Source organism: Pezoporus wallicus, unplaced genomic scaffold, assembly GCF_028554395.1.
Source record: "Pezoporus wallicus isolate ANWC-B61680 ecotype Strahan unplaced genomic scaffold, APGP_CSIRO_Pwel_v1 contig_3817, whole genome shotgun sequence".
Classification (NCBI taxonomy): domain Eukaryota; kingdom Metazoa; phylum Chordata; class Aves; order Psittaciformes; family Psittacidae; genus Pezoporus; species Pezoporus wallicus.
The window spans coordinates 6,459,008-6,476,661 of record NW_026635157.1 but is presented as its reverse complement, the minus strand read 5'-3'; the positions used below and the strand labels follow the sequence as shown (position 1 = coordinate 6,476,661).

The window sequence follows — 17,654 nt, the reverse complement described above, 5'->3', positions numbered from 1 at the left end:
TTGTTTTGTTGGGGGTTTTTTGGTTGGTTTTTTTTTTGGATTTTTTTTTTTTTAAAAGCTCCCAGAATTTATTCCTCAGCCTTGAGACTGAACGGAAAAGATGCCTGAAGTGAGGAAGAAGTGATGAATGAAGAGGCAAGAATGTGAAGCATGTAGTATCCAGAGCTAGGTGGATTTTCATAATGCTTTTTATTCTGAGTTTGAGATTGCCTTGGTCCATACTTATAATCTTACAGTAACTGAGCCTGGCAACTAGAATCTAAAAATGAAGTATGAGCTAGAAAGCACAAAGTAACCAACAGTTTTGAAACCAATGGAGATGAAACTGCCTGAAAAGGCAGATGGATCCAAAGACGCACGGCTTTTTCAAGCAATTTGTTGATGACAGTTATAAGAGGTTCAAAGAGGAAACAATTAGACTGGTGCCTGCAGTAATACTAGGAATTCTTTCCTGGCATTAAAACCTCACGGACTTTGACCTGAGTCATGCTTAAAAGAAAATACAGAGGAGCAAGAAGCATGCACAGCAATATAGCTGGAAAATCAGAAATTCCTTTGTGTTAGAACAAAAAACTCTTAACATTTAGTAAGTGTTCAAGTCTTATTTTAGTATAGTTAGTATCTGGTAATATTTAGTATGAGAACTTTTCCAAGCCTCTTAAAGTTTTAGTAGATTTTCATAAAGAAAATACCACATTATCTATCTGAATGGACAAAGTCAGTTTCGTAAGGCATGACTGTGGCTGACAGAATTGTCATTAAATTTGTTCCATTAGTGGAATTACCCTACTCAATTGCTTTGAGTTGCACTGGACAACTTTTCAATTACAAGGCAGATTACCAAATTATTAGTTTATTATATCTTCATTGCAAACATGATGGAGCGTATCAATGCAAATTTTAATACAGTTGCATACATTTACAGCTTTTTAGCAACAACCGAGTATCTGTTCACCTCCCTCCTAAAGCTTATCCTACAGGCAGTCTAAGAGTCATTCTGTCAAACAGAACAACTAAGAACCACTAAATAATTTTCTACATTTTTTATTTGGCAAGAATATCACAGTGAGGCCAGCATATACCCTTAAGAGGAACAGCAGACTTTACAAAGACCTTCCTCCTGAGAAGAAAATTTCCTTTGCTCTTAACTTTAATCCTAAAAATTTGCTTATTTTCTGTTTCACATTGCCTGTCCTTTGATTCATCTAAAACTTTGGCTATCAATCTTCCATTCACTTGAAGACTGGAGAGGAAAACCACAAAAAGCTTTTTCAATACGAGGAACAGGGAAGGATAATACTCAGCTACTGATAGAACTATCTCAGATGTTAGCTTTAGACTCTTCTTGACAGTTTTCAAAACACAATTTCACCAGTTTCCCCCTATTCCCTGTAAGCCTACACCACCTTTTTAGCATGGCTACAGTAAGGAACTCATTTGAGTCTCTGAAGTAGCTCTTGGAGCAAAACACTGGTTTATTCTAAGTCAAAGGCAAAAATGTAAACCAGAGCAACACGACTGACTCTAGGAATTAGTTCCTTACAGGCTTTAACAATGGACATTTTGCAGTGGGACGGGGGAAAAGGAGAAACCACAAAACAAAAAATCCTGTTTGGTAACTTCAGTTTCAAATTCTGACAAAATAGAGCTTTAGTATATAAGACTGCTTATATAGCAAATACGTATGGTAAATGATGATAAAGCAGCAGTATATAACAGCATAAATTTAATATTTAAATAAATTTAGCTGACAGATTCAACTTTGACTCTTTGCTTCTGACACAAACCCAGAACTATGACTTATCTACATTACTCGTGAGGTAACTTGTATTTCAGGGTAAAACCATCTGCAGAAAGTCTTAATGTTCAGTTCCAACAGAAATTTATTTTGACATTTCACAAATGTTGACTATAAAAGTCCTTCAAAGGTAACAAAAAAAACCAACCCCAAACTCACCTTAAATAAAAAAACTGGGAATGAATTCAACCTATCCAGTAAGTGCTATGAGTTCATTCTGTCACTGACATAAAGCTTAATTACTATTAATGACAGCATTTTAAACAGTAGCTCATCTCACAATGAGACAGAAAAATTAGAAGGAAAACATTAACTTTTTTACAATTTAACAGATTTAGAACCTTCCTGTGTCTATTTGTCCTGCTTTTTCACAATCTGTGATCAGAAATCTACTTATGATGAATTACATATGCATACACAATTAGTTACTGACTAGCAATTAAATAACTCTTAAATAAAAGCGCTAACCTCACTGCTCTGATTCAGTTCTGGCCAGGTCTGGTTTAGCGATGGCATTGATGGAGACTTGCTTGGAGGTGCTTCTGCTGGAGAGCTGGAGTAACCTACCTCACCTGTCTGTTCCCCAACTTCTGAAATGAGAGGAATCATTATAAACCAAAATCATGAACTGCATTCAGTTTATTCTCAAAAAAGCTGCTCACATCTCATGGAAAGTGCAAAGTACCCTTTGGTTTCATCTTTTCCAAGTAAATACTTAGCACCAGACAAAATACACTCATTCAAGTAAAGCATTCTATTTATCTGGTGCTACTCTTATTTTGAGGACCTTTCTGAAAACTGGACTTTGAAGATTACTCTGTACCATACTATCTCCCTGTACTTTGACTTTTAAATAGCATTTTTAGATGTTCCTTACATACTGAAATAAATGTAATTCATTCTTACATTGAGAAATTTTACACTAATGTTTACCGCATCAAATCCAGCACTGAGTTTATCTTACAGAATAAAACACTTCCCTATATGAAAGGTTAAAGCAAAAACCAGTATATCAATGCAAATACTGACCAGAAATATGAGAAGAGATGAAGAAAACCATATTCACAGGTTATTGATAAAGAATATTCTAAGTTTTTAAGCTTCCTTACTAAAACAGTAACATTTCCATTCCCTATATTTTGCAAACTGAACAAGTGCAGCAGCTGTCATACTGCAACTGCACATTGTTGCTGTTATTTCAGTTTTCTCTGAGCTTTCAGCAAGTACAGTTCCTTGCAGAAACACTCCTTCAGAGTTGTACAAATTTTCATGATACCGAACAATTATTTTTATTCTGTTCAAACTGTAAAGAGAATTGGGTAAAGTAAATCTGAACAGCAGCTTAGACATTCTGCCTAACACAGTAAAATCCTATTTACAGACTCTTCAATTTTGCTAGATACCACTATCCAAGCTAAAGCAACACACTGAAAGCCTCAAAATCCTGAAGTTCAGATTACAAGTGTATAATGTAACAACAGAAACAATTGAAAAAAGGATTGATAAGTAGCTAGACATATTAACAAGATGTTTGTAGTCCAAAGAATTAAAGATCTGAACAAGAGAAAATACTGCACAAGAGGAGAGATGGCTTAATTAAATTATCATTTAGAAGAACTGCTTGATAGATGTGAGATTGAAGATGACTGCCACAAGAATGTGTGATACATGGTACCAAAAACTGATTAAAAATTATAAAAAGGATTGGGTTTATGCTCTTGAAGAGCTGAACTCTGAAGTGTGCTCTTCTGCTGTGACAGCTCAATATTCTGTCTGCTGTCTTCCATTCAGAAGAAACTTGTAATTAATCCAACATCAAATTGAACTGGAAACACTTTAATTGTCAATGGTGACAACTGCACCCATCAAAACTAACAGCTCATTATTTATAGTCTGCAAAGTGTTACTGGGACACCAAGAGGCATAGCCTAAAAAGAACAGACAAAACACTGAAATCCAGAAAGAAATTAATTGTCCCATCTTGAGGCCAGGGGAGACTGAGTGCTGCTGACATCAAGAAAGGCACAGAGAAAACAGTAACTCAAAATTTTGCAGGTCTTTAAGCTTCCTGTAAATAGCCAGACAACAGGCTGAGATACAGTATTCCCTAAATTGTACCCAGCACCTAGCATCAAGTACTACTGTACTTGGCTTCACAAATTATTCCAGACAGAAACTGCACCTAACACCTGCCTCAGGCAAAAAGCATCTGGCAATAAAAACACAAACCAGGCTACATCAAGATGATATTTACAGACACAACCATGTTTTCAAGCAGTCAAGATGACATGCTGGTCATGGTATACAAAATGTACTAAGCCATCAATTAATAAAATAAATACATAAGCACTCAGAGAAGTATTTATAAAACTGCCTGACTTCACGCTCCCATTTTCATTCAGTGAAGCTCTGGCTGTTCTTACACAGACAGATCTCCCTCACTCTGAAGAGCATACCACAGCATAATGTCAAATCTTAAGTGGAGCAGCTGCAATAGAAATAATTTTGAAGTATACGATACAATTCAAAATAGTAAGCCCATTCAAATGTCTTGTAGAATTACCACATTATTCTAAGGATTTAAACACCTCATTTCTCTCTCTAGTCAGCAGAAAGATATAGAACCTCATTTAACTTTTTTCCTATTATAATTCTTTAGAGGCATAGTGCTATACCAGAAAAATTACCAATATAAATGCTTTATTATACATTAGGTCTACGTCATGTGAGAGAAATATGTATCCCTGGCCATGACGCCAGATGCAAGACAAGACCATACAGTAACAGGTTTGGAACACCTGCAGCTGGTCACATAATAGATTCACAGGGGCTGTTGAGGGAGAGGCTACCAGAGTAGACCAGGAACATTCTTCCCTTCCTCTGTTTGAACAGAGACATAGGGGGTAGGGAGCCCTTTGCTACTCTTCTTTCTGCTGGCCACTAGTTCAATAGGCAAAATGGAAACAGATGGCAAGTTTCAAGCACCAAGCAGAAATATGGAATATCAAGGTGAAAGTTTCTAACAAAAGGAGAGAATTAATATGGTATTGTTAACACTTCTGAAATAAAATTTACCATCTTGCACATTGGCTTAAAAAGACATCAAGTAATTCACCTTCTTGAGCAGTTTGAAATCATGTTACTCACACTGATACTTTAGTCAGTAGAAGATCATTAATAATGTTGAGAAATTGTTATCCCATGAAAGAAGTCCACACAAAAAGACACACCAGTGTCACACTTTACAGTTCTGAGAAGGCTGTTGGAAGCAAGCTTAACTGAAAAACACTTCTTATGAGAACTAAAAAGAAAAGGTTACAGAAGTTTAACTGGTTGATCTTTCAAGGCTGATTTTTAAGTTGAACTATTGCAATTTAACATGTGCATCAGTATGCACATACACTTATGAGTAATTTTTAATTTAGAATAAAATAGTAAATGTATTCAGGAGATTTTGACTGTTGTACCTACAAGTAAAACTGCAGCCACATCAATAATCATTTCTAAAGTTTTCTATTCAATATACAAGTTCTGGTGATGAATCATGTTAGATGCTAGAAAAGCTATGTCCAACACTGGCGGCCCATATTTAAAAAAAAATCTAGTTAGATAAAATTCAACAAGTTCGCAAGAACTGTTAGTTTTCCTTGTAGCTGTAACAGCAGATTCAAATAGAAATCAGAACGTTTCCTTTTAAACAGAGCTTACACATTCTTGTAACTTTTTAACATTCACTAGAATAAGGTAACTTTCATTTAATACCGGAGGGAGAAAGACCGATTTGTACCTCATGGTAATATATCAAAGTTTTATATTAACCACATTGCCTGCAATACAAAAACAATAAACACATATATAACACTTTCTGGGTTAGTGTCCAATTTATAAAGTTTCCAGGCAACTTCAGTTAAATGACAAAAGCTTTGTAAATCTGCTACAAGTAAAGGCAGTAGAGTATGGGGTACAGATAATGTACAACAACAGTTGTTGGGTGGTTTGTTTTTTTGTTGTTTTTTAAAAAACAACCCCAGTGGTTTATACAAATAAACATTACTCCATTTCCTATAAAGGCTTTTGCTTGGCAATCACCTTAAATACAGAAATAGACAGATGAGTAGTTTTAGACACTTGCTAGTTATTCACCCAATTAACTGTAGTTATTTCTCATGTACTTGTCATAGCAAGACGTTTACTCATCCTGAAAACAGTTCACTTGTTGCTGTTACCAAGATTCTTTGAGAAACCACAAAGCTACTCCCACAAAAAATGGTTTAATTATTAAAGCAAAGGTAGTAAGAGCTACAGTACCTAGTTTAAGAACTCATCAGTAATTGTCAGATGAAGGTCTCTGACATACAAACACAGTACTGAAGAGACCCCCTTTGAAGTATTTACTAAAAAGACAAAATTCTAGGAAACTGTAGCACCTGTGCACCTATAGTATAACCTGACTTCCCAAGCCAAGACTGCTTGATAAAAAGTAATCTAAGGCATAAAATACTCTGTTTCCTTTGTCTGTTTTAAAATCTATATAAATACACCATTCCATGTAAAGGTGGTGTTTCAAACAGGATGTTTGTGGCCATCTTCCTTTATAAATATATATACATACACACACATATATGTGCATGTATATATATAAAAACATTATATATGTAACACCTGTTTTTAAACACTACTTTTACATGGAACAGTAGTTTGCTTTTCAGTTACAGGAGAGTTTCTGGCACAAGCAAACTCATACATTCAATGGTTTATCTGGAAGCATTCAAAGATAAAGGACTATGCACAGAAAGACCAGGTGCCAAAGCAACGGAGGATAAATCCAGCTGTCAAGTCGGGAACAGAATTTAAAAAAAAAAAAGAAATTACTGTATATTTTATATACAGAAGATTCTGTACTTTTAAACTACAGACTATCTCTAGCATTGAACCTGGTAGCACTTATTTTCAGAAATAAGAGGGAACAGAAAATATATTCATTGGAAATCAAATCTGAAGTAGAGCTGGATTGGGAATTTGGAATATAGTGATAAAAATCGATACTGTGACAGTTTTGTTTTCCTTAGCCTTTAAAGGCCACAGGCAGTATTTCCAAATGTGATAGTCAATGTGTACTGTTCCTAAATAACACCTCCCTGTACAGAAATATGTACGTGCTTAGATTAGCTGTGAGCACTAATTAAGATTTCTAAAAATTGCACATTGCTTTATTTCATACTGACTAATGGATTATGTTCAGACAAATCTATAAGTATCTGCTGATATACTGTAACAACTATCCCATCACTTGATGCATGTCTTACCTGTTGAGTCTTCCAAATCAATCAGTTTGGGCATTAAACTTTCAGGTAACTTTTGTGGCAAATCATAACCATTCTTCCTAGCAACTACCAGATGAAACGCAGCACAGAACTCGTCCAATGTCAGTGCACCGTCTTTATCAAAATCTGACAGTTCCCTAAAAAGAAAAACCTTAGTATAATAAAATTTCTTAAGGTTATGTTATTTCAAATTACGTACTTCTGTTCTGCTATGTGGAAGATCAAAGAATGCAGTTTATAGTTCATTTTACCCTATTAAATACTTCATATTAGTGCTACATGCTCTACTCTTCAAAGATGAGTTTTCATTAATAATATTTCTTAGGGCTTAAAGATAATTTAAACCCGCTTTTATCTCTCCAGGTTTTTAACTCATTAAAGACAGTACTACATAATATTATTGCCCTCATTTTTGGCAAAAATGCTGAGGCGATGTTTATTTTAAATGGGAAAACAGCTGAATTACAAATAAGTACACACAAAGATGAAATCTGTCAAGGTAAGCCATTTAATGATAGCATGCAGTAATGCAGTACAAATTACAGAATACAGCAAAATATAAGCTTTGCACCAAGTCAAAGCTAAATTTGTCATCAAGGCCTACTAAATGCATTTAAAAATATTTGCATCTGCACATTTCATTTAAACTTAGACTTGAATAAATAAATATAGGTAAGGAATTACTTAAAATGTATTTTTAGCAATAAAACGCTCAAATTGAGCGTGTCAAATTTCTTCAAAAGCTCAAAATGCTTTGTAAATAATGCCAGCCTAGACCTTTTAAAGCCCATTAAAGTAATGGTGGCATAAACGTGAATAGGACTGAACATACCATAGTATATACTCAAAGTATGACTAATGAAATTCCACTTAACATCTTCTAGTAAGTAGATTATTAAATGACTGCCAGACAGATGCCATCTTTCTAAATTATCCTGAATAAAGACACATCACACTTACCAAATATGAGAAAGTTCAAGAATAGGTAGTTTTGACTTAGTGAAAAATTCTTTAGCTGCAGACCCTGAAAAATTACAACAACCACTTTCAATATTTAAAGCAAGTTAAATCATTAGAAGAGTAAGAGTTATGGTAAAGGAGATGAGCTATTTAGCAAAGGTTTTGGAAAAATGGCACTAATTACTAAGGTTAAATGAAGGAAAAAAATTAGTTTCAAGTCCCTTCCTGAATTACACTGGAGTTCACTAGAATATTACAAGTAAAATGAAGAACTTTGTTCAAAATGGTATGCAAACCTAAGGACACAACAAAGTCTTTGTAACAGAACTGCTGCACCCACAATTATATTTTTTAAAGAGTAACTTACCTGGTATAAATCCATTTAGATCAGGTTGAATGGTTTTAAACTGATTAACATAATACTGCCTTTGTTCATCAGTTATTTTCCAGGGGTCATCATAACTACTTGATTGCCTACGAATTTCATTTGTTGTTGTAGCTGATGCTACAGTTCGTACTGTTGTCTGGTCCTGAAATGAAATATTTTTCCTCAGTATTATCTACCTAAAATGCTTCTATGAATTCTCAACTTCTTGCCTTCAAAAAATAAAGCATAGTTAAATCTCATGGTAGTTTAAAAACTGCAGGAAACCATCCACAGATTGTGTCTACAGAATAATGACAGGGTATTTTGCACACTGATACATATGAACAGGAATGACTGCAGGTATGAGAGCAGGAAAAAAAAAAAGTATGGCACATACGCAAAAAAGCTAAACACAAATGTTTTAAAGTTGTAATTGCTGATGGCTTTTTAATGGGCTTTAAGTTAACCATTCCAAATTAAGTCAACTCAATGAGTATCTGTTGGGTAAACAGCACTGAACAGACTACAGCACAGATACACAGTAAACATCTGCAATGAAGATTATTTAAAAAAAAAAGAAAAAATAAATTGTAACATCAATCTGAATGAAGCAAATCAAATACCAATAAAGTGTCACACCTGGACAGAAGCAGGATGCATGGCTAAAAGAGCACTGGTTGGTGGGGTATCTGCAAAACTGACCCAGTTTTCTTGATGGGGTGGTGGTGAATGGCCAGACCATATGGGATCACTAGAAGTAGATGAGCCTGAAAGTAGAAGAAACATTTCTTTTTCAAAAGACAATCTTGAAAACTGAGTAAGAATTATGGATACGGAAAGCAGTCAAAAAAAAAAATCAAATAAAAACAAACAAAAAAAACAAAACACAAAAACAAAAACAAAACAAAAAAAAAATCCTGAAACACAAGCTCCTGTCAGGGAAATATACACTTGTAGAATCATGAAAGAAATGAAATGCAAATTGCACCAACAAAACAAGGTTCACCTCCTGTAGATTTTTACATTGTCAGCTTGAATCTTCACTAAAAAGACGTAAGTGAGGAATAACCTTATAGCACCATGCGTAAAATGTAAATGGATTTTTACCCACTTAATAGGTTTTGAATGAGTTAATACTAAACATTTTCATTTAGTTGAAATGTGAGCAACACTTGTATGGACAAAGATCTATTTAAAAGTGGCACAAGATACTAGCATGCAACTTTTTTTCCTAAATGATTTCTAGACTAACTTAACTCAGTTGCTTGAAAACAGGCCAAGAATAATAAAGGGCATCCACAGAGAGTGCTGACATCTGCTCTGCATTAACTATCTGGAACACAATAACTGAGATTCACCCAGCGCCTTGTTACAATCTACTTCTGAAATACTGCCTATGTTCAATGTCTTAATATTAAAATAACCATGAAGTAACTACAGAAAGATTTGGCCACCCACTGCTCTACGTAGAAACCTCTCAGAATTCTCTTAACTTGCAGTTGCAAATTAAAAATGTAAGAAACTTGGATCAGAGGGAAAACTAACCATCTAGAACAAGTCTAGAAGAATCCCAGGACACCATTCTACTCCATGACTCTTAAAAGAAATGCTGAATTCCTTAAACCTAAACAGCAGTTGTGCAACTGATCACTTTACCCTTTTCGTACAATTAAATGCTTTCTCTAGGTATTTGCTAAATAAAGTCATACTTTGATAAGAATTTCTGCCTCATACATAGAAGCAGATTTCCCTTTAAAAGGCAGGCAACTTGCTGTGAGTTTCTTTAAGCCCTCCACACAAGCCACAAACAAGAAATATGAAAATGGCAATTTTAATACTGCTACTACAATCTAAATTGAAGCAATAAATATGAAGAATTTATTGTCAAGATACTGACAAAGCATATTGCTATGAAATTTCCATCTAGATAGAGATAATCTATTTATGAAACTGATGAATATCAACAATTTCAGGTTGTACACTAGTAGTACACAATCTGCAGTAACCAGAGTGAAGGAAATCAGTGAAGCACACTGAGGGTTAACATCTAAAGGGACAGTAACATGGTTAGCATCCAAAATTGTTATTTAATATCAGTATGATATCGCAGTATGCAATTACCCCTTCATTCCATAAATGACCTTTTTCCTAGGAAAGAGTAACAAGAGAGTAATGTGAGAAATGCTTAGTACTGGTTTATCTTTGCTCTTCTACACACAATAGCCATAATTGTGCATAACACATTTATCTTGCATTACGGAAAGTAAAAATTGAGATTTCCAGGGGGAGAACCACTTTTTGAAGGAGGAGGTAAGTAAAATGTACAAAATTGAGAGGTTACACTATTTCTGAATTTCATAAAAATGTAAGATTAATAAAGCATGGGGTTTTGGTGTGTTGTTTGGTTGGTTGATTTTTAATGAGCTTTACTAGCCACTATTAAATATTCTGTTTGTTCTCAAATTCATCTTCCACTTCTGCAAGTTCTTGATGTGGCCTGAAGCTTCCAGTGACTTTATCCAAAATTGCCAAGAATAAAGGCAATGAGTTTGACAATGCTTTTTACCTCAAGGTTCAGTAGCTCACCCAACTCTAAAGCACTAGAAAGAAGCATGCAGAAAAGCTCAGTCTCTGCCTGGTCTCTTTCTGCATAGAACTAACACACAGTAAGATTCAAACACATCCTTTCCATCTCTCCTACAGACATGCCACACAAATTTTACTTTTAATACAATGGCTCTCCCCTTCTCTGTCCCTCAGACACAGACATTATTCTCACTGACCTTATAGATCTTTACTTCCCCCAGCAACTTGTCTTAGAACAGTTCAATTTGTATCCCACTTAGCACAGCACGTCTTCCAAAGTGGTACTTTGACAGTAACAAATGCAGTAGCACCAAACTGTCATACCTTCAAAATACAAGTATTACAAGAACTGTTTCCTTTCTCTCCTGCTCAAAACCTCATTTTCTTCACAAACTACAAAACCAGACTGGGGAAGGTGGAATAATACCGGGTTTCAGAGAAGACCTGGAACAATCTCTGTATTCTTATTTTATGATTTGTAACCCAATGAAGAAACAACCGTCAACACTCTCCATGCATTTTCATCAGTAAGAACACCATTAACAGCACTTTGAATGGAGAGAAGACATCAGATTTTTTTACTAGTTTTAACCATTATTTGGGTACTACCAACATAAACGTTCTGCTCTGCTTCCAGTACAAACAGTCCACAAGGTAATAAAAAATATCTTATAGTCCCTATTCACACATGCTATTCAACTATCATTTGAAGCAGGGAAGGGGTTCATTCTCTCAAATTTGTCACCATCAGCATCCTTCTAGCAGCTGAAGCTGGACTGCAAAATGAGCTGGAAAGGTAAAAGTATGAAGTGTATTTTTCCTCTCTTGTAACTATAGGAACAGGAGGCTCTCATCTCATACGCAGTTGTTTCCCACAAGAGGTTCAGTCATCCATGGTGTTTTTCTCTGAAGACTGATCCAGACCAGAGATGCAAGCCAGAACTGGGACATCTACTTATGAAGCATCACTAACACTATCCTAACTGAATACTGCACAACAGTGTCAAAAAAATTTGTGAAATCCAAATTCTTTTGCTCTGTTGAAATAAGAACAGAGTTTTCTTCCCCAAGCAACTGAGGGCTACAGCTGTAAGTTATGCTTAAGACTTCAGATGCAAGATTTTTAAAAACAACAATTAGGCCATTATTTAATAATTACAGCTCAATTTGATACAGAAAGCACTATTTAATCTTGTTCATGATGGGAGTATGATGATGCAGTGGAGTGTCTTTACTACGGCTAAGTCAGAATCTTCCCATTTAAACAAGATCTTCCCCCTAAAAGTTTTTAAATTTATCTTTCTGGTTTAAGGCAACATGCTACTCATTATTAGACCCATCAAACATTTTCACACTTGAGGTTCCATGCTTTCAGTTGATAACCCCAATACCCTCAAACAATGTTTTCACATAACACGATATAAAAGCTGAGACCTGGGTTCTTATTTTTCTTGGATCACAAGTGAAATGGCACAGTCCTGCCTTAAAATCCTACTGAAATAAAATCATGTACTTGCAAATTATCCAATTTTTCAAGAACATCTCGCACTGGAATCAAGATGAGCTTGCAGTGCTGATTTTAAGAAAACTAACCAACAGTCTATCTGGTTCTACCTGAATGTCAGATATTTTTCTACAAAATACTGTCCTTAAAAAGTAGGCTCAAGAGAGGGAAAAAGAATGACAAACTATCTACACAAACTGAAATTCAAAGGAATAATTAATCCTCTGCAGTGCGAAAGAATCAAGATGACAATTTTTTGTGCAATTAATGTATGAAAATCCATTCTATCTTTCACATTGGCAGAACAGACAGTATCTCCAAATTGCTTTAAACACACTATGGATGTGTTTCAGCATGGAATATTAAATTAGAGAATATTGAGCTAGTTCAGAAATGTTTTCAGACTGCTACTGAAAAATTTATCCATTAGACATCACAGGGAAACCACTGACAAACACGGCATTACAACTTTATTTTTAAGAGTACTATATTGAACTCTTCAACAGTAGGAATAGTTTGCATACTTTCCTGGAGTCCTTGACTTCGGAAGTTAGAAAAGCTTCACAAGTGGAAATCAGCTACCAGACAAACTTGTATTTCAGCTTACAAGAAAAGTAAATCAACTAAACTGTGCAAGAAAAGTCAAGAAACTGACAAAAAAATCACAGTGCCTGTACTGAACCTTTAGAAGTGACTAATTGTTTTTGTCTAAATTGACTGGTACTTACTAGCAAACAACATCTGGGGCACTGACAAAAATCTCTGCATACCACCCACTTCTAAAATAGTGTTTTATTTCCTTATCCAACTGACTCTAAGAACAGAATCCCTGGTCCTCCATAGATGCTTATAACTAAAGAATGACTACAGAATAAAGTGAAAGGTAACAGCCCAACTTTGAAATATCGTAACTGAAATAAACCAATCAACCACAGTTTAATCTGAAACTACAGCCTATAAAGTGCATCATATTATTCAGCAGTATCAAAGACAGCACACGAATTAGAAATGCTCTGCTAAATTTATTAATATTCTATCAGATACTAGAAAACACAATAGAACTTATTGAAATATGAGATATTAAGGGGGGAAAGCTTTTTAAATCTGAGCACAGCAATATAATAGGGAGAGTCTTCCATGTTAAATGAAGAACACCAAAGGATGAAAAGTTTTACTGAAATAAGTGGTTCTACTTTGACAGACAGGAGATACAGTAACTTATGTTTACATAAACTTTAAAGAAAGCAAAAAAAGTTAAAAGAATTAGTTGTTCTGACAATTCATCTAATTTACCAGAAACATTAATCCAAACAAACAATGAATTATCTGCTGCTTTCCCTTGAGCTTCCCATGTTTTCAGCTGTACTGACAGTTCCTGCACAATCTCACTAAGATATAAGGTCTCTATTGGAAAACTTTCCACTGGGAAGCTTTCATACTCTCTTCCTCCACTTCCAAATTCAAGCATTTCCCATACCACACTAAGAAATGGATCCACCATATACACAAGCTCAGATTCCACAGTGTTGCTGTCAATGTGAACATTTGAATCTGCAAGAAACTTTCCAGGATTGGAAAATACAAAGATTAACTGCTCTAAACTCATTTAATGTATTTTTTCAATACATATTTGACTTTGGGTTACAGCTGAAGTATAACATAAGACATTTATACCTGGTTGTGCTTCACTAAATGGAGCCCAAAAAGGCCCAGGTCCAGCAAGAGGTCGTTCATTATTCCCTCCGCTGGGATGGCGGTTGTGCTTCCTCCATGTATGTGGAGAGGTTGGTGGGGATTGCTGTGGTGAAACAACTGGAGATGTGGACTCCTAATAAAACAAAGGAACCTTTTCAGTTTTTACTAAACAACTAAATACATTTCTATCTAAAACCTTTATTTCAGTTAAAGCCTCATTTTAGAAAGTGTAAATTTTAGTACTTATTAAAATAAGCAAAAAGGAGAAGTCAGGTACAGTATGACTGCACATGTCCACTTCAAACAACATCATCTAATATATTTTTAAAAATACATAATATATTTTCAACTTGGCATCCTTAAGACAACAGCAATGCTGAGTTAAATTACTTAGCTACAAAGCAAACTAGGTTATAAGGCTCCCTTTCACTTGAGATAAAAGTTACATTTGAAACCAGGTCTCAAAAGAGTTACTCTAAGTCACTGTACAACTTACTATCATACCTAATTATTATCAAATGATTCACAATCAGTTACTTTCATTTAAAAAAAATGAACCAGAATTAAACATTGGCAGGAAAAAAAAATAAAATCACTAGACAGGCCACGTTTTTTTAATATGCAAAAACACAGATGTAATTTTTTCAAAGAATGATGCCTTTTGAAAAGTATATCACTCTTTTTGTTAAAGAATGATATACTTTTCAAAGTATATCTAGGATATACTTCTCTGCTGTACAAATTACAAGGTAACTTTGCCCTGGTGTTAAGGCTCAAGTTTCAATTTAATCCCATATTGTACTAGATTCTCCCTGAAGAGGCAGGAAAAGAATTACACATGCAATTTCTATGTGGAATCAGTTCTCATGAGACATTCAGGTTATCAGATTATTCCATTTCAAATAAAATACAAAGGAAAAAAATCTCTGTTTCACAAAGTAAAATATTTAAATAGTAGAAAGTCATTTACTCCCTGTATCTAGATGTTTTGAAATTGCTGTCTTGCCAGATCTCCTAATCTGAATTTAACCGTATTAGTGGAAAAAAGTACAAGAAAAAAAGCAAAACATGAATTCCTAGTTTCCTGAAAAGTAAAAACAAAGCTAAAAATCTCAACATCTGTTTCAGCAGCAGACAAAAAAAAAAAAAAAGGTAGCCTATGTTAACAACTGTTAACATATGATCAAGCAGTAATAGCCAGACTGAGCGAAGGCTTCCACATGATTACCAAAACTGAACTGGTTTTCTCTGCTGAATATTCAAAGGCCATTTTGCTTTTCAATCAATATTACATTGGCAAAAGTCTAAAAGACAATGAGAAAGTGTCCTAAACAAGCTTTTCTCCAAGCAAGGTACATACTAAAACTACACACATCCTAATAAAAAAAAGTTTAAGGCCATGATAAGTGGTTACTTCCTAACATTTTGATGTAAACTTAAACCTTTAATCCCCTCTGATTTTTGTGTTTCTTGGTTGATTTGGCAACAGGTGTTTTTTGAAAGTTCTGATCATTGAGTCATATTTCCTTAAATAAGTACCTAGGCCACAGGATTTTGAACTTTCCATTCAAAGCACTTAAATGATGCCCATATGTATTGGCAAAGAGTATTACAAAGCAGCTGTGTGCAGTACTAACTCACTTCAATTGTTAATTTAGGGACCAATTGAATGCCCAAAGTCACTGTTTTTTCACAGTACCTCACCAGTTCAAGACATTTTTGTTGCAGCTACATGCCTTTCTGAAACTTGCCTGAAGACTCTTCCTCTTAGAATCTTACTCGGTAAGACACTTATGGTAGATGTCAGTACATTGTTGCCATTACAGGTACATGGGGGCAGGAAGGGAAGGAGTCAGGGTGTTCAAAGTGTCACTTTCAGGCTGGCAGCTAAAACCGAGGTTGGATTATTACTCCATCTAGCACAGTACAACAGGTGCTAGAAGAACTTGATGATGCATCACTGAAATCAATTACAAGCTTCCTCTTCCACTGGCTTTTATACAAACCATTTTTATCAAACAAGATTTGAAAGATGTTTGAATTTTTAGACAAAATATTGTGAGTAAACCTAGGGAAAGCTATACTCGGTCACTGACACTATCCATTTACTCCAGTACACTTACTCTGGTAAGTCAGATGGTCCAGAAAGACATAGAAGAACACCTGAGGCAGATAAACAAACAATAGTCTATCTAAAGGAAACCACTCGCTACTTCTAGTAATGTGAACATTAAAACTCTTGACACATAGTCCTGATGAAGCAGCCCTGCCCTAATGAAGCTGACAACTGCATCTATTAGTAAACCTCCACCTAGTATTTGGCCTTATACTTAAGGCATAGGAAGAAATAGGAAGAAACTGTATGATCTTCAACTTGAATTCTTATATATATTTACATGTCATGCATGTGATTCTGTAAAGCATACAATAATGATAATCAGATCATGAGAAGTACAGGCATAATAAATAATTAACTTTGTTTTCATTGTTCCAGTCAACATTCTATCAGAATCCTAAACCTTTACAGATTTCCCACAATTGATTTGGAGCTTCAGCTTAGACTCCACTATACAGCAAAAGCATACCACCAACTTTGACATCAAAAAAGCTTCTGGGAGAGGGCCAAACCACATCTTCACCTTTACCACCACTGACACCCCACAGTCATGAAAAAATTTAAACCAAATTTAGATGGCATTACTGTGGCACTGTCTTTTCGTTGCACAATCCTGGTCACTCCTACAAACCACTCACGGCATTCACTGATTTAGCTTACTGGAAGCTAAAGAGAGCTTAATTTTTGTTTTGTTTTCTTTTTTTTTTTAAGTATGTCTATATGTATTTATATATACCCCCCCAAATATATGCCTATGAAAACTGAAAAGACTGGGGAGGAGGCAGGACTGTAGAAACATTAACTCTCACTCAAAAGCAGTCATGGTAAAACACAATGAGTAAAGATTTATTGAGACTGCAATTACACACAGGGTCATTTACCCCTTGTCCATAGGTGATCAACTAAGCATCTGCCTTTGCAGGGGTAAGAAGCTGTCATTTTCATATACTAGAAAACATGGTTTGTTGTACAAAGTTTCCACTTCAATTTTCCACTCAGCTTCACACTTCAGTAAACAGAGGCAGTATGTTCATTAGAACCACTCCTGTTCAGCTGCAACACACAGTCATGAACTGAGTGCTTTGAGAGCACATGCTGCAGCTGAGGAAGTAGGGTTGTTCAGTTTCATCTGTCCAATCTATTAATAAAAGAAACTAATCATGACAGCCTGAAATATCCAGGATCAGATTTTTCTGAGAGTATTAGGCTCAGAATCTAACTTAACTGCTCTCCAAAATCTTAACATGTAAGAACTACTACAGTTTGCCTAATTTGTGTTACTGATAACGCAATGACTTTGAATT

At 35.1% G+C, this 17,654-nt stretch overlaps 1 protein-coding gene across 11 annotated transcripts in view; it reads right to left on the bottom strand.

Moving 5' to 3' along the window:
- The window catches only part of REPS1 (RALBP1 associated Eps domain containing 1), a 62,756-nt gene that overhangs the window by 18,044 nt on the left and 27,058 nt on the right, over window positions 1-17,654 (bottom strand). For 9 of the 11 annotated variants that reach the window (XM_057407303.1, XM_057407365.1, XM_057407355.1 and 6 more), the window contains 6 exons: window positions 14,214-14,367; window positions 9,089-9,216; window positions 8,450-8,612; window positions 8,083-8,146; window positions 7,105-7,259; window positions 2,267-2,388 (listed from right to left, as the gene is read on the bottom strand). In XM_057407303.1, coding sequence (XP_057263286.1) covers window positions 2,267-2,388; window positions 7,105-7,259; window positions 8,083-8,146; window positions 8,450-8,612; window positions 9,089-9,216; window positions 14,214-14,367 — 786 coding nt within the window. The remainder of the gene's footprint in view (window positions 1-2,266; window positions 2,389-7,104; window positions 7,260-8,082; window positions 8,147-8,449; window positions 8,613-9,088; window positions 9,217-14,213; window positions 14,368-17,654) is intronic. The other 2 variants (XM_057407318.1, XM_057407344.1) reach the window with 1 other exon arrangement.